This window comes from Andrographis paniculata, unplaced genomic scaffold (genome assembly GCF_009805555.1).
Source record: "Andrographis paniculata isolate CXL003 unplaced genomic scaffold, ASM980555v1 Contig71END, whole genome shotgun sequence".
Taxonomy (NCBI): Eukaryota; Viridiplantae; Streptophyta; class Magnoliopsida; order Lamiales; family Acanthaceae; genus Andrographis; species Andrographis paniculata.
This window is the reverse complement of record NW_026137608.1, coordinates 5,043,270-5,062,038: the sequence shown is the minus strand read 5'-3', so window position 1 is coordinate 5,062,038 and position 18,769 is coordinate 5,043,270. Positions and strand designations below refer to the sequence as shown.

The following is an 18,769-nucleotide window of genomic DNA, read 5'->3' as shown; positions in this document are numbered from 1 at the left end:
TATATATTAAAATTAAAATAACTAATTAGTCTAATTAAAATTTAAAAAATATATAAATTATAAAATTTAAAATATAATTAAAACGTGTCATTTTTTTTTAAAAAAATAACATTAAATATGGGACGAATGAAATAAAAAATATAATATTATATATATGGGACAGAAGGAGTAAGTTTTTGTTATTTTATCTATCAAAGTTTTAATATTAAAAAAATTATGGACACTCGTATTATCATTAAAATTTATTTATAATGAACCCAAAGTACTTTAATTTTTTTCAACTATGTATTAATTAAAAACAACTATTTTAATTTGTAAGATTTGAGACTTTTGGAAAAAAAAGACAAAATTGATAATTACTTCAAGGACTTGAATTAAGTTTATATGATTGGACAAGACTAGTTACAACTTGTCATCACATAAAAAGAAGACAACAAATATATACTTAAATAACACAACATAAGTGTTCTCCAAAAATACATATGTCGTCTTATTAATATTCAAAATCAACGTGTAAAAAGTAAGTAAAATTTTTAAAATCGAACGAAAATAGTATTATATATTGTGTGGATTATAGTCATATTTTACTTTATGTGTTACATTTGTATTATATATATCAATACAAAGTTTATAATATTGATTTATATTTTATGTGTTGTATGTCAATATTTCAAGTATTGTTAGTTCAATAATGAATAATTTCGTTCAGCATACAAACAACTTCCATGATAAGATCAAAAAAAAAAAAAAAAAGGTTAAATTAAGGGTGTGTTTAGTTTGTTGTAATATTGGTAAAATTAAATAATTTTTTTTTTTTTTATAACGTGGGAATCCTCAGTCGTTAGTCGAAAGTCTGACAAGGCAACTCGCACTAGCCAAACCATGCGTGGCAGATCTGAACAAATAATTTATTTGTTTATAAGAGCATAAAGATTGTATAATAAATAAATAAATATATATATACTATATACTATCTCCATCCCGCAAAAAGAGTAACATTTGCTCTTTCCATATAGATTTTTGAATATTAGTATTATATTAGTTTATAGTAAAAAAGACAAAATTGCCCCTATTAGATTGTGTGATAAAAAAATTATGACATTTGTGTAATATATTTTAAGTTATAAAGGTATTAATTATGTTATGTATGTAGTAAATTACTAAATTAGGAAATTGTATTTTTTTTTTTTTTTACAGACAAAAATGAAAAAAAATTGTATTCTTCTTATGGGACGAAGAGTATTAAAAAATAAAATAAAATAGAAGAAGCATGACCCTTTCATTTCATTGCTTCCATGTCTGCAGCAAACAATTACGCACGTACGTACATACATAACTATCACAAATTTACACACAATAAATCCAACAATGGCGAAAAGCAACTTAAGTTCCAATAAAAATACAATTAAATTAGAATTGGCACAACGCAAGAACGAATACCCAAATAAAATAAAATAAAATAAAATAGCACAATCCCACATTTCCTTATCATTGCAATCTATCTAGAAAACCTGCAAAACAAATAATCAAATAAATTAATAAACCATATCATTATCCACATTAATTAATTTACTCAATTAATTGCAAATATAATACTACGTCTATCGTGCAAATGGGCGTTTATTTGATCGGATAAGAATTTTAATAAAATTTAATAATAAGTAGTTATTTTTTTATTTTATAATAAAAAAAATACATAATGATTTTTTAATATTAAAAAATAAACAAAAATAGTGAGTATAGATTTGAACGGGAAGGAGAATAATATAGCAAACATACAAACACAAGCAAAAACCCTAATTCCTGAAATTAAATTAAGCTACTGAAACTCAACTGGAATGTTCTAGAAGGCGCAAGTGAACCCCGGCGGCGGCGTTTTGCCGCAGCTGATGAGGAGCTGCAGAGCGATGGGGACGGAGAGCTTGATGTTCAGAGCATTCAGCTTTATGGTGGTGCAGAGACACAGGGCGGCTTCCACCTCCGCCAGGCCGGAGATAATCGGGCAGCATTTGTTCTCGGCGGGGTTTCCCACCCCAATGTGTACGGCGCCGCCGAGGAGGTCCACGCAGGCGCCGAGCTTCAGCGCATTTATCGGGCAGGTCGCCGCCGCAGGCGACGGGCAGGGTAGTTTGCTCTTCGGCGGGTTTCCGCCGACCACCACCGGCGGCAGGGGCAATTTGGGTAATCCACCCACCGGCGGGAGGGGTAATTTGGGTAATCCGCCGACCGGAGGAAGACCGACGGGAGGGAGGGGTAATTTGGGTAATCCGCCGACCGGAGGTAGGGGCAATTTGGGTAATCCCCCAACCGGCGGGATGGGTAATTTGGGCAATCCGCCGACTGGAGGAAGACCGACGGGAGGGAGGGGCAATTTGGGTAATCCACCCACCGGCGGGATGGGTAATTTGGGTAATCCGCCGACTGGAGGGAGACCGACGGGAGGGAGGGGTAATTTGGGTAATCCGGCGACGGGAGGGAGGGGCAATTTGGGTAATCCGCCGCCCGGCGGCTTGACAATGGGCGGATGGGAGCAGGGGCCGCAGTCGGGTTCTGGGTTGGCGGCGATGGCGGCGGCGGCGAGGAGGAGGAGGAGGGCGAAAATGGAGGAGGAGTTCATGGTGGAAGAATGGAATAGGGATAGGGATGGGAGAGAGAGTGGGAATTATGAATGAATATAAGAAGAGAGGAAGTGGGGAAGAATACAAATGAAAATTAAAGGGAAGAAAAGGAAGAAGGCATCATGTGAAGAGAGAGGCACATGCATTACATTACGTATTCGCTCCTAGACAAAACATGCTAGTTGTCAACTGCCATGCAAATTACCTATTATTATTATTATTATTATTATTATTATTATTATTGTCTCTCTCTCACTCTACCCTACCCCCATGCATTCTTGCCAACTCTCTCTCTCTCTTCAATATTCTCACTCATCATGCAAATTAATTGATATGAGCAACGCAATTATACGTTAGAGCTATCGTGATCACTTATTAATTTATTCCTATATATATATATTTTTTTCAATAAATATATTATCCAGACAGACTCGATCCCCTGTCCTATTAATACACCCTATCTCTTATCCCTACATAAATAATGTATATATATACATATATGTGTATATATACAATTATGTGTGTGGGGATAGGAGGATAAAATTTATTTTTAGGACAAATGATCCATGAGATTATTCAAAATATATACTCATTTGTCCAGTAAAATTAGCATATTTGAATCTGACACAAAACTTGTAAAAAATAAATATTTTATTGAGAAAGTGTTTAAAAAAAAAAAAAAGTAATTATGGATATTCTTGAATATTTTAGTATACATATATCTATATTCAACAAATTAATTAACAAGTGGTAATTGCAATAATTTAGTATTGATATATAGTACTGTATATGGTTCCATATATATTTTTTTTGTGTATATACGATTAAGTTTCTTGTATAACATTGAGAAGCACAATTGTGACTTTGGAGGTTTGGAAGTTTCGGAAAAAATAAAAAGTTAATATTTAATTTGATATTTTATGAAATAAAATTATATTTGATTTGATATTTTTTAAAAAAATGAAATAAAATAACTATGCTCTGTCATCAAATTAATTATGCAATATTATTTTGTTCTTCACTCAACAATATTTATAGTACTTAGCCTAGCTAATTATCTAACATACATGCAAGAAAATAGTTACACGTAAGACCAAATATATACAATGAATCTGTGTGTTTTTTCACTTAAAATTTATTTTTATTTTTCTTTACAATTCAGTTTTTACGAATCTCTATGAAATCTCAAGTTAAAGGTAATAGAACTTTAATTTAGGGTTTCAAAATAATATATACAAACAAGGAATAAAAGTATATAAAATATATTTCAAGAGATATAATCAATTTACTTTAGTTGTAACATAAATCAAAGCAAGGTAAATTCCAAAAAAATCAATTGTATTTGAGATGGCAATGAGTCTGGTACATCCGAAATCCGTCGTAGACCGAACCATTTAATTGGCGTGGGATTTAACTATATTTGGTTAAAATTGTACGTGTGTTGAGTATTATATAATTTTTTTTGGATACAGTCGGATTTGGGTCTAAATTGAAGTAAAAACTTTAATAATTGCAAAAACATTTTGGATCTATAGGATCTATTAGGTATACCTTGAGTCGGATTGATATATAGTTGCGTCTAAGTATAATCGGATATCAGAATCAATTATATATATTCGAATTAGGTCTCAAGTCCAATTTCCGTCTAATCAGAGAGTCATGTTTGTTTGTCGATTTGATTTTTGGTTTGGATTTTTAAATAGTAAAAAGTTAAATATGAATAATGATTTGATTTGACGTGGTATAAATAGATATTGATGTGATCTTTTAAATATAAAATTAATTTTAAACATAATATAAAAATTAAAAAATACTTATTTATTTTGATATTTTTGAAAGTAAAAAATAAAATTAATAATAAAAATTTTATGAAAAATCTACCAAAGAACACAATTAACTCCAAACTTCAATGAAATTTAAGAAGATTGATTTATATATCCTATTCACATCAATAATTTCCAAATTCTTTTTTCAAGAGCGCCACCGAAAGAACTTTAAAATGAAGCATACTTGTATTAGAATAAGAACAAATATGCTCCAAAAACTTGTATCGATCGATCGATCGATCTCTTAAACCAATATATGGTTATATAACATGTCCCGATGAATTTCTTCAACTTGGAGAACTCGATCAGCCCAAAGAAAACCTAATTTATGTCATGATTGGTCCATAATTTTCATAACAAATGGAATCAAGACTAAGTACAAAACAATATAATGCATAAATTATTGAAATGAAGCAAGAACAAGAAACATGTATTGCATGTGAGACTTGGTTTCTAATGTTTTGTTTGTGTTTTTCTTGACTTGCAGAAGCTGCTGCAACAAGTGCACATTGCCAGTGTGTTCGATGGTTACATCCCTTCATGATATTTCTATTTTCAAATTGTTCGATTAAAACGTTAGATAAAAAGTTTGAAATATTAATTGTATATAATATTATTTCCGTCTCGGTGATCTAACTCGTAGAGTGATTGAGTTGGTCGGGTTCGGGTTGATCCCTGAGATAATTGTTTGGACTACTTAGTTATTAAGTAATGTTTTAGTTGGTGATTTTTTATTTTTATTTATTTAACAATGATTTGAATATGATATTTTGTAAAAAAAAATAGTGTACTGTATATTGAGAATCTTGAAAATTAATGATGCAAATAAATATAAATTGAAAATAGTCACCATCGACAATATTACTATTTTTAGGATTTTGTTGTCAAATGTTGTCGATCTATCTTTTTTTTTATTTTTTTTTTTTGTGTTCATGTTATTCACACGTTTCATCTGAAATAATCCAACGAAACAAATTGATGTTTTTCTACTTTTTCGGGGCATTTGCTTTAGTTTTTGCAATTACTTTTATTCTTTTCTTTTTTTTGCTTTAGTGTTTTTAGTTATATTTGGTTTAGATTTGAGCTTTTAATTTAAAAAGTAATATTTTGATACGATATTTTGTAGAAAAAAAAAATGTGTAATATCTCTTCTTTTTCTGTTTTCGTTTAAAGTGAAAAACAAAGTTTCACAGATATTTCTTGTCATATAATATATATATATATATATATATTTGGTCTTTCTATTTTATTGTATTTTTATTTTTATTTTTGTAATATTATGTACACTTTAAATTAGTTGCAAATTATGTGTACCCACATTCAATTATTATACTTGGTATGGACCCAAATTCCCCCTCTGTGCAATCTTGTTCCTGAATAGACTTTAGATATTTGGCAGCTTATCTGCACATTGATAAATCCTTTTAAAATTTTGTAACAATATCATATGTATATGTGTGTTTCGGTTACGTGTTGATTGGATCAAATCATTATGATGTTGAGTTGACCCAATTAGCAAATATCTATAAAGAAAATAACAAATAATGATATAATATGTAACATATATTTGAATAGTACATTATATAATTATATGTAGCAAAATATATTATCATACAGTACGATAGTAATTTGATCTGATGTGCAAATGTCTATAAAAAAAAAAAAAAAAAAGAAGTAGTAAATATGGAGTAATATAATATATAACATATTATATAATACAACATATGTTATCTGTTTTGTAACTATTTGCTAATTGTGTGAGGGTAATGTGTTAATTTGCTAATTATTTTATATTATTTTGCTGATTTGATCAAATCAGCATGATATTGATTTGACTAAATCAGCACCTAATAGCCATGCAAGTGTGATGCAATCATTAAATTCAAACATGGAAAAAATCTGTACATCTTTGTAAAAAGTTTCAAACTATTTGAGGAAGGGGGAGTGAAAATTTTGAAAGTAATAAAAAAATTGTCAGTTTCAATAAATTTGAAAATAATAAAAAAAAAATTAAGTATTGAGAGAAAATATAACTTTGTTTATCCAATTAATTTATTTTTTTTAACTAAAATAATTCCTAATATATAATTTATATACATTCTCACAAAAAATTAACATTCAATTCAAAATATTATTTTTTTTATATTATCGATTTATTGTACTCCATATAAAAAGAATATTTTAAAACTAGCGTATTAATCAAACACACATATAAGGCTTTATTTTTGCAAAAATTATCGTTGGGGAATATATATAGTACCAAGATTTTTTTAAATATATATGTAAAAAATGATAATAAATATTTGAATAAAAATAGATAATCTAATATTTTAAATAAAAAATAAATTTATAAAGTAATATTTTTTATATATATATAATGTGTATTGAATAATGTGATGTGTTTCAAAAAAAAAAAATTACATATATGAAAACATTTTTAAGAACACAAGTAAACAAAACAAGTGATATAGGTCGGAAATGAACATATAAAGTTGGTATAATAGGTGAATTCATGATATTATAAGTTTACGGGAAACTCGCTATACATAATGTATTTGTACATTGTGTACAGCGAACCATGTGCGGCAGGTGATCTGAGGCGTCGGGAGTATAAACCCATGACCTCACGGTCACAAATTCAACTCCTACACCACCAGAGTATCCCTTGCGAGACAAAAAAATAAAACCTAAATTGCATATGCATGTGGTGGGGATGGTGACAACCTAGAGCAGTGCCTATCTATGAGTTGGTGCACATTGTGATGAGGCTGGATTTAACTTTCTTGCAATCTTGTAAACTCATCACTCAACTTTTCTTGTGGTCACTATTATATATACATATAATATATATATATATATATACACTGTGGTGGAATCAACCGTAAAATTTTGGGGGATGGGAGGCAAAATATCAATTTTTTTTATCGATTTAATATTTTCTTTTCGATTTTTCTCGGCACAATTGGTTATAAAAGAAATGAAAAAAATGTGAAAAACTAAGTGTTTTAAAGAAAAATTTAACAAAATTATATAAAATTTAATATTTTTTACTTAAAAAAATTAAAATTATTTTTACACTATAAAATAAAAGTTAGAGGGCAAGTTAATAAAAAATACATAATTTTTATTATATTTTGCATTAAAAAAATAGTATATAAATTTTTAGGACTGCAGGGTCAGCTGCCCTCAACCTCTAGATAGGTCGTCCATATGTATATATATATATATATATTACTTTCTCAAAATCGCTATTGAATGTTTCCTTGATTTAATTTTTTTCTCTATTTCTCTAATTTGAAATGTCTAAAAATTTTTTATAAATTTTCTTTCTTTATACACAGATTTATCTTTTACTTTTTCTAAAATTAATAAAATCATTTAAAAAAAAATTAAGAACAATATAGTTTTATAAAAAACTATCATAATTATATTACATCTAAAATATCACATTAAAAGTAAAACAAGCAAATAAAATGGGTCGAAAGCAAGCGTGCAGTAGCATTTAATCACTTAAATAAGACAACTACTAAACTTCGTTAGATATTTGATTGTAATAGTTCTTATGCATTCTTTGGTTGATTAATTAATAAATAGGGATAGAAAAATGAAAGGATTGTTATTGAAAGTTTCGAAGGCTACCGTTAGTCCACTATCACAATATTACAAGGGCTCAAATCACCGATAAACTCCAAATATACCTATCATGTTTCATTGCTCATTTTACAATATCATGCACGGCTAACTAGTTGTCACTCTTAAATACTCCCTCCGTCCCGCCTACCATATTCATATTGCTGTTTCTGTTCGTCTCACATTCTATGTCATTTTTTTTTAAAATAATTATACACTTTAATCTCATTTGAAATTTTCTAATTTAATTTTTTCAGTTTTAATTAAACTAATTAGTTATCTTAACCTTAATCTATAATTATTTATATTATAAGATAATTATTTTCACTAATACATTTTTAATTATCTACTAATTATACTTATCATAAATTCTCGTGTCTACAGTGACCCAGACATCCAACGTGAGAGTAATAATATCATTAGATTTATAATCTAGCTTAGAGTAAGATTATCTAAGATTTGGTTGATATTTTTGGTTGGATCTCCCATTTATCATTCTTTTGATATCACTTCCGACAGTGATCTTAGTAGTTTGAATATTCTTTAAAATATAAAAAATAAAAGACACGAATTGAGAGAAATCCTAAACAGAAACTCTCTTCTCAATTTTACATACAGTGTTGGTCATACCACTATAAGAAAATATCATTTTTGTAACGAGATTTTTTCGTCTTTAAATTTATTTTTTCCATTACTAATGATATTAGAGACGAAATTAATGATAGAATTACGTTAGCTACGTGATCTTTAGGGGACGGAATTTCATTACAAATATATTATTTTTTTTGGTAGTGTACAACCATAGAGTTGACTATATAAAATAATACCATTAATATTCTTTGCATCGAAATGAAAGAAAATGTTTTCTAACAATTCAAATATTTCATTTGCTATTTTATATGTATTTTTTGTCTCTTCTAAGGGTGTGTTTGTTTGGGGGTTTGGATTTTGAGTTGAGATTTGAATAGTAAAAATTTTGAAATTGAATAGTTGTATGATGTGATATAAATAAGTGTTGATGTGATGTTTTGAATGTAAAATTGATTTTTAATATAATATAAAAAATAAAAAATAGGTATTAGATTTGATGCTTTTGAAGGAAAAAAAAAAAAAAAGGGATAAACAGTGGATTTAAAATCCAATCCCCCAAACAATTGGACAAAAAGAGCCCTTCAGTCGTTCTATATCACTACACTCTTGTGTATATGCGTACAGACTTGTTGTTTTTTTGCAAGGCCAACAACATGCCAAAATGGGTATCGAGAATTTTTTGGATTTAACAGAATTGATGATGAAACAACTACTGGGATATATATGAAATATTGCATGTGGAATTCAAAGATTTTTTTTTCTTTTATTTATTTATTTATTTATTTTTTTTGAATGCAAATTATCAAGAATCTACGTTTTAATTTGAAGTAAATATGACTTTTTATTTTGATTTTTTTAAAAAATAAAAAATAATAAAAATATGCATCTCTCTCAATTAAAAGTATATTATTTCTCTAACAAAATATCAGACATAACTGTCATTTAAATACAAGAAATACTAATACAATATCAAAGTAAGCAAATTCATATAATTGAAGTAAATAAATATAATTTTATAAATTAAAATCTATCAACTATTTATATGATTGAAATCGTCTACATATAAAAATTTGTGGCAAACAATGACAAAAATGGTATAGCAAGAATATATTTTCTAGGGATAGACTCAATTGCAAAGTTAAATGGATCGAACTTGAATGCGACGAACATAAGATTTCTATAGCTTTTCTGGCAATTGATGGGTTGAATTTGTTGAAACTAGCACAAGCAACAAATTCCGAATTAGGTCAAGAAAGCCCTTAAAAATGGAAGAGAATGAGTACCAAATAAGGTTTGTGCCATCAAGAGCACTTCCTAATACAATGTCTAAGAAATTTGACTCACATATGTTATGGAGGTGACCAACATATATTTATATATATATATCAGTATATTTATAATACAACATATATTATATTATATTATAACTCAGCATATGTTAAGATGTGTATAAATATATGTTGGTCATTCCGATAGTATATGCTATGCTGATTCATTCAAATCATCGGCATGCTGACTTGGCTGAATCAGCACAGGATTTATGGTCCTATCTATCGTATATTATCAATTTTAAAATATATTTAGAAGCAATATATTATATTTATGGCATTTATCTTATTTAAGAGATTTATAGGAGTCTTACCTTATTTAGACGATTTGTATATCATTATAAATATGTGCGTATTTTTATGATTGAAATAGAGAATTTCAATTTCATATTCTAACATGGTATCAGAGCCAAATTCTCTCCGAGTACATCCATGACCTGATATATCTCATATATATTTTTATATTTTATTGATGTATCTGCTTCTATTCACAGTCATGCTCGGTCATGCTATTATTTTTATATCCTCTCCGTCTTTACTACTCCACTGAAAGTCTACTTTCGACTTTAACGTCGTTGAGAGTCTTGTGAGGGAGTCCTGTTTCTGACTTTAGCTCTTTTGTGAGCGAGCGAGTCCTGTTTCCGACTCTAGCTCTATAGAGTAAACGAGTCTTGTTTTCGACTCTAGTTCCATTGTGAGCGAGCGAGTCTTGTTTCCAACTCTAATGATGTTGAGAGTTTTGCTTCTGACTCTGATCCAATTGACAGCTACACCACCTTCAGTCAATCTTGGTAAATTTAAATTCGTACATGGAAGATCTCGGCTATATCTTTTTCGCTCACTTCTAACAAACCCAAGTTTGTTCGATTATATATTGAGTTTGAGGAGGGATGTTAAAATATATTTAGAAGTAATATATTATATTTCTGATAGTTATATTTAAGAGATTTATAGGATTCTTGTCTTATTTAAAGGATTTGTATATCATTATAATATGATTGAAATGAAGAATTTCAGTTTCATATTCTAACAATCAACTTATATCATATTAATATACATCAATTATGGCATATATTGCATTAATTCATTTATGTATTTGTACTAGTATATATGATAATATACTCTTGTGGTAAAATCAATGGTAAAATGTACATGACAGACTATCTGAAGCCTTGACTAGAAATTTAGCGATTGCCAAAAGAGCAAGTAAAAACAGCTATATATATATATATATATATATATATATATATCGACAACATTGCAAGATATGGCGCGATCGAACAACAATAACTAAATGAAATAACATTGGCGCAATCGAACAACAATAACTAAATGAAATAACATTGGCGCGCGAACAAGCAAAGAATTCATCGACAAATTGCTCATTATTAGTTGCGCCGATAAATTATTATTCGTCGACCAAATTCACCCCCAAGCTATCTAAACGCCTCATCATATACACATCGACATCGTCCACGTCTCGAACATTAATCTACGACCACACAGTCAAAACTGTGATAACAAATTTTACTCGCAATTTAATTAATTGTACAGTTTTGGCCGTTGCAATGATGAGCAATGGTTTGTACAATGGTCACGACAAAATTCTTAAATTGTTCTTGTCGAGGACAGATAATATTGCACAATTATGTCCACAGGATTCAGATATTTTCTTTATTATTATTATTATTATTTGTAACAAATGGTTGCCGTTAATCTATCTTGCCAGACGATCTAACCTTCTGGTTTTATTTGAGCTGACGTGTTCAAGTAAAAAGTTGAATCGTCGACTTCTAGACCTCATCTTCGTTAGCCACTGCAATATATATATATATATATATGACAAATTTCTGCTTGTGGTTTAAGATTTTCTGTAATAAAAAAAATTATAAATAAAAATAAAATATTGCATGGCTGTATTTTTATTTGGAGCAAGACATTCGTTTGTGTTGTTATTAGAGTTGTTACTTGAATAGAATCGAATATAAATTAGTATTTATTCTTTTGTACAAATTGAAATCAATACTATTTACTTTATATAATTTCCAATAAAAAAAAAAAAATACTACTTCTTCCGTCATGTAAATATATGCTCATTTGACTGGATACGAGTTTTAATAAAAATAAGTAATAATTGTTAATTTTTCCTTTTATAGTAAAAAACAGTACAAAGTGAAATGATTTTTTATTTAAAAATAAATAAAAATATTTTTCAATGACAACCCTAAAAAAAAAAGTGAGCATAAATTTAAATGACGAGGAAGTATTTCATTTCACAAAATATCACATCCAAATTTTATTTAAATAAAAACATAAATGACCATAACATTTCAAATCAATTTCAAATGATAATCATTTTTTAAAATAGAATCTCAATATTGTTAAACTCGAACCTCATCTATATTCCATAAATCCCTTTCTTTTGCTTTGATAGTTTTTTCCACCCTTTATTAAAAATTGTAAAGATCACATTACTTTTTGTGTACAAATATAAAAATAAAAATAAAATAAAATAAAAATTGACAAACATATTTCTATTAGTATCTTAACATTTGTACAAAAATTATTTTATTTGCGACTCTTTTATCATTTTATGACTTTAAGTGGATCCTATCTAAAAATAATATCGTAAGTAAAAGATTTTCGCTAAAATGGTCCTCCAGTGCCGGACTCGCCACGCTGGTCCGCCGTTGTTGATATGGCACTGACACGGCTGATATATCATCGCCACGCGTCACCAATATGTGAAATTTTATTTTATTTTTACAAAATATAATGATAAACTATTTTTAGAGTCATGTATATGAACTTCTTTTTCATTTTTAGAACATTTAAATGGACTATGTCTCAAAATAGTTCTGCAAGTAAAAATTTTCGGTTATCATTTTTAGAACATTTAAATGGACTATGTCTTAAAATAGTTCTGCAAGTAAAAATTTTCGGTAAATGGTCTCATGGCGTTGACATACGCCACATCAGTAGCAGCTGCCAACGTGGCGAATCCGGCTGGAGGACCATTTTAGCGAAAAAATTTTACTTACGAGACAATTTTCAGACAGTGTTCACTTGAGTGAGATACGGCACTAAAAAAATAATTTACCAAACAAAAAGTAAATGCACAGACGGAGAGGGAGTATATATTTTTATAAATTTTTCACAATTTTTATCTTTATTTTTTATTCTAAATAATTTTATGTATTGTATTTAAAAAAAAAAAAATCATGTGTACCTAAAAGAAATTGCAAAAGATTTAAAGCCTACCAAACTATAAATAATACTAGCAAAATAAATAATAAATAAATAAGATGAAAAAAATATTAAAATGATCTTCTTGATAACTATTTAAATAGATTGTTCGAGGTCAACTTGTTATATCATCTCCAACCCATAAATTCCATTTATCCAATTTTATCTCCAAATATGCAGTTGCTACAGTAATTTTACTCAAATTATAACTCCATTTTTCCCTATTATTCTTCAAATATTCAATTTTTCTTATTATTTTAAACAACTTTTTATTTTTATAATTTTAAATAAATTTTTTAAAAATTTAAAAAAATAAAAATTAAATTTAAAAGTCAAATTTATAATTTTTAAAATTAAAAAAAAATTAAAAAAATAAAACAAACACACCAACCATAAATAGTGTTTGCGTGCAACACCAAAAATACACCAAAAATAGTGTATGAATTGGCGTCGATTGGAGGGAGACAGCGGCAAATATGAAGATGCGCCGTCAATTTTGACGTTGCAATGGAGATGGCCTTAGTATGCTTATTGAGCCAAACTTCGAATAAGTCAAAAATGTATCATATCCAACTATCATGCTCTCGCACATGTATTGATTTTTCAAACTTTGAGTTCAATAATTGTGTAATGTTTATATTTAATCCTTTGATCTGGCTAACTTGATTGTGCAAACTTCCTTTCAACTCTAGCTTATTAACTATCAATTTAATTACGTTTAATTGAAAAAAAAAAAAAAAACGAACCATCAATTTTTGTTGGATAAAAAATACAATTATAGATTAAATATATTTAGTAAATGTAAGCATCTTATGTACAAAAACCCGATAAATTATTAATTAGGTAACTCAAAATTTATTATAACCAAATTCATCTTAGAATGATTTAAAAGAACTAAACCAACTCAATGAAAAAACTTTTAGAACAATTGAAACATAGATTTATTGACATCCTACTTCCTACAAATTATCGCAGTATCATCGAACTAACATTGCTTGACATGACAACCTACTTCGAACTAAGGATACTTAAAATGGGTTTTATATGCATTGTGCGCCACAAAGATATATAAACATCGAAAAACTTACATAATTAGATTCAAAGGCGAGCAAAAACCATCTTGTATACGATTAGAACTTTATCGTATACTTCCTAGGTCATTATATGCTCTCTTTCACTCAATTCTCCAACTTCCAATCTGCATAAGATTATTAAGAAAAATAATGTTGGATCAAAGTGAAAGAATTCGACGGGCATGACCTAAAATTTTAAATTTGTAAATTAAATGCTAAGTCTACCCAATCGGGACACATCGATTTGTAGTACTCGGCAACCTTCTTGCATTCTTGTGCTTCATTTCCCTTTTCTTGGATGCACCTAATTAATATACATAGTACATAAAAAGCTCAATTAGTAACATGCATTTCTGACATATGGCAAAATTTTCATTTAATTGTGTTGTGAAAGAGTTCTGTTAATAGATATTTGATTTAATGGTAATATATATTTGATGTGTTTTTTATGATAAAAATAAAATAAACTTGAATAAAAAATTTATACGATATTTTTTGAAGAAAAAGAATTAATGATCGAAAACCACATCCAATCACCCTAACATTGGGTGTGTTTGGATGTGTTTGATCATGGCATTAGTGCATGAGATTGACATTGTGCAATCTACAATAAAATAATCATTTTAACCTAATAAAAATTGATTTCATTGCATTTTTAATTAAAAGAATGAAATCACATTTTAAAAAATTTCAGTTGTTCTTCTATGAGTTTTATCATACGTTTTTATTATTCAGATTCTTTTTTCTTTCCAAAACTATCACATCAGTTACTTTTTTTATATTATATTATAAATTTATTTTACATTCAAAATATCGTAATAATCTCGATGTATATCACATCAAACTATATAAATTCAACTTTTTACTATTCAAAAATCCAAATTCAGAAACTAAAACCCACACACAAATACTCCCCTAAAAAAAAGGAAATGGGAAGGATTTTAAAATGTTTATTATCTTAAGAACAATGTAGCATTGAAAGATATTAATGTTGACTATATAGTTTTATTACGTAGCAAAGAACATGCAAAAAAAAAAAAAAAGAGAGAGAGAGGCATGCGTACTTATGATACTCATAGTAACTATCGTAACATCGTTGCTTCTGATTGGAAGAGTTATCTTTCTTCGATTGAGTCGAATGATCGAAATTAATCTCTTCCTACATTTACAAGAGTAAAGAGTGATTAGGTGAAAACACATCAAACTATAACCCACATATATCTTGTTACCGAACTCCTAATTTATTGTTCGCAATAATGAATATATATATAAGATATCAATCAAGATAACAAATATACACATCAACCTAGAAAGAAGAATACACATATAGTGAAGTTAATTTGCCTATAAGAGTGTGCTTCGATTTCTTTTTGAAGGTTTACTTTTTATATTAAATATTCTTTTTTTTCAAAAATAATCAAAATTAATATCTAATTGTCATTCAAAATATTATAATAAAAAAAATTAAAATATTCTATACAATTTCAATTTGAAACTACAAAAACTCTAATATAAAATATCGTAAAATATCAACATTATAAAGTAAGTAAATAAATAAATAAAACACGAAGAAAGACACCCTAATATATTCTACTCCCTCCGTCCACGTACATAGTATTTTAAATATAATGGACAGTTAAAAGTAGCGTAAAGACATTTTTGTCCTTTTTTTTGTATAAAAGTAATGATGCGACGTAAAATAAGAGTATTTGTGAAAAAAAAAATGAGGTATGTAATAAAATATTTATTTTGTAATTAGACGTCCCAAAATAGAAATATGTATATTTTATAACGGGAAGAAAAAAGTATTGTTTTTTTTTTCTTTATAAAGAATTGAAATTGAAACTTTAATTTAAATAATATTTTAATAGGATATTTTATTATAAAAAATTATTACTATTATTACGAATGACATGAGATGAATAGAAATGGTTTGTGTCTTGAACACTAACAAGGGCGATAATCTTCCATTTTTATTATGATATTGTTAAGGGTCAGTTTGGGGTGTGTTTGTTTGGAGATTTGAATTTTTGAACAATAAAAATTTTAAATTATAATAATTGTACAATACAATATAAATAGATGTTGAAATATCGTAATAGTAATTTTTAATATAATATAAAAATAAAAAATATGTGTTTTATTTGATATTTAAAAAAAAAATTGATAAATAGTGGTAGTTTGGTGGTAAAATTTTATAAGAGAACACACCTATGCCCATCCAAAGTTGGGAATATGCTCTGGCCCAAATATTGTTTTTAATATTAGTTTTGTCTCAATTCAAATTACTATTTTATTTTATTATTTTTGTCAGTCTCACTTAATTTTTTTTTATTTTAATAAAAATAATCATACATTAATATTAAAATATCATTTATTTACTTAAATTATAAATAAATCATCTAAAATATCATTGAGTTTTATATAAATTACAAACATATTATTATAGTACAATTACTTTATATATATAATTAAAGGATAAAATTGTCAAAATTTCTTAGATATTCAAAGGGCCGATAAAATATTACTCTCTCCATCCAATCTACCATGTCCATATGTTCATATTGTCGTTTATATCCGTTCCACGTCTTATATCACTTTTCTTTTCTGGAAAATAATCACACCTTAATCTCATTTTAAATTTTTTAATCTATTTTTTAAAAAAAAAATTAATTAAACTAATTGGTTATCTTAATTCATAATTATTTATATTATAAGATAATTATTTTTACTAATACATTTTTAATTATCTACTAATTATATTTATTTTAAATTTTCGTGTCTACCGTAATCTGAACATGCAATGTGGAATGGAGAGAATATTATTTATTAATCTACTATAAAATTTCAAAGGAGTACGCGTTCAAAAGAGACGGGAGTAAATTGTATGAACCACCCAAATTCAAAGACTTATTGTGTCTCTAGTTTAATTTGCCAGTTATTAAGTTCGACAGAGAATTTCTTAGCACTCTCAAATTGTAGCTGCTCCTACATTATCTATAAAAAAAAATAATATATTTATCTCTCCTCAATAAATCAATATTTTTTATATATATTCAAAACTCCAATTTATTTATAAAATTAACTTATATTAATTATAGATAAAAATTTATTTGACTATTTATTTGTATTTATAAATATTTTATTATTTATAAAATAATATATATATATATTATATTAATTTTATTAAAATATAGTATTAAAATAATTAAATATATATTTAAACTTTTTTACTCCTATGATGTATATTAGATCGTAAATCACTTATAACCATTTCCACTACAAAAATTCAACCTAGAACCGATGTATCCTAATATTTTTACCATTTTATTTATTTACAAAAAATAAAAATAGATATCTCAAATACAATTTATAAAATTATTTTAAATAAAAATAAAGTAAAAATACCCAATAAATTATCAAAAAAGACCGTGGATTTTTATTATTCACCTTACTTTTTTTTTTCTCTAAAAATATCATATCAAACAATTAATTTTTTTTTTCTTTTATATTATACTACAAATTTATTTTAGATTCAAAACATCACATTAATCTCTATTTTTATTATATCTGTTCAAATTCAACTCTATATTATTCAAAAATAAAATTCAAATTCAAAAATTAAAATCCGCAAACAAACATCCAAAGAGATTTTAATAAAGCAAGAGCGACAAATTGACCTTATCAGAGGAGTGATCGGCGGTGGCGGCGGAGGAGGAAGGCGGTGGCGGGCGGGAGACCGGCGGCGATTGTTGGGGCGGGCGGGGGGCTTGCTCCCCCCTGGCCACCTTGTTAACGTCTCGAGCCCTCATCTTGTCGTGAGGCTCCACAATCGACGCAGACATTATTATTCTGTATATATATTTATGTATATTTTTATTTATTTTTTTTAGCAATCGTAATTGCAAATTTGCAATACTCTTATCTCTGCGTGTGTATTTATGCAATTGATTTATGTCTTGCTGCGGAGGAATTAATTAATTTAACTGGATGGGATTGCACTGCATGTACTCTGTTTGAAGAAGACGAGGAAGAATAGGGAAGATTGTCTTTTGGACACGTGTCAGCACAGCGTTGAGCCGCCTGGCAATTGCCGCAAATGCGTGTCGAGGCGAGACGTACGGTACGGACTTTTATTATGTGCCGTCACCTCTATGATTAATGCAAGTTAATGACATGCCAGATACTCCGTCCCGTCTGTCCCATGTAATATGGATGTATTACTATAGATACGAAAATTTAAATAAAATATAATTAATAAGTAATTAAAAAGTATATTAATAAAAATAATTATTATTTAGTAAAAATAATTATATATTAAGATTAATATAAGTAAATAGTTAATTAAAATTTAAAAAATTATAAAATTTAAAATACAATTAAAGTGCATAATTATATTTTCGAAAATATAAAAGACAAGTTATGTGGACGAACGAAAATATAAAATAAGGACAAAT

General features: G+C 27.6%; 2 protein-coding genes across 4 annotated transcripts; both read right to left on the bottom strand.

Moving 5' to 3' along the window:
* Nucleotides 1–1,260: 1,260 nt before the first annotated feature.
* On the bottom strand, nt 1,261–2,691 carry LOC127265032 (36.4 kDa proline-rich protein). The gene is made up of 2 exons (XM_051294682.1): nt 1,835–2,691; nt 1,261–1,511 (listed from the first exon to the last, which is right to left on the bottom strand). The coding sequence occupies exon 1, from the start codon at nt 2,615–2,617 to the stop codon at nt 1,844–1,846; it is 774 nt and encodes a 257-aa protein (XP_051150639.1). The 5' UTR covers nt 2,618–2,691; the 3' UTR covers nt 1,261–1,511; nt 1,835–1,843.
* Nucleotides 2,692–11,532: 8,841 nt separating this feature from the next.
* LOC127264737 (putative cytochrome c oxidase subunit 6b-like) lies at nt 11,533–18,267 on the bottom strand. 3 transcript variants are annotated; one of them, XR_007841841.1, is made up of 5 exons: nt 17,993–18,267; nt 15,377–15,471; nt 14,538–14,616; nt 14,328–14,437; nt 11,533–11,809 (listed from the first exon to the last, which is right to left on the bottom strand). XR_007841841.1 is itself a non-coding variant. In XM_051294239.1 (4 exons), the coding sequence occupies exons 1-4, from the start codon at nt 18,155–18,157 to the stop codon at nt 14,414–14,416; spliced, it is 363 nt and encodes a 120-aa protein (XP_051150196.1). In that variant the 5' UTR covers nt 18,158–18,267; the 3' UTR covers nt 14,075–14,413. The 3 variants fall into 3 exon arrangements, 1 of the variants encoding a protein (XP_051150196.1); XR_007841842.1 differs by lacking the exon at nt 11,533–11,809 and adding an exon at nt 12,567–12,706; XM_051294239.1 differs by lacking the exon at nt 11,533–11,809 and having other exon boundaries at nt 14,075–14,437.
* Nucleotides 18,268–18,769: the final 502 nt, after the last annotated feature.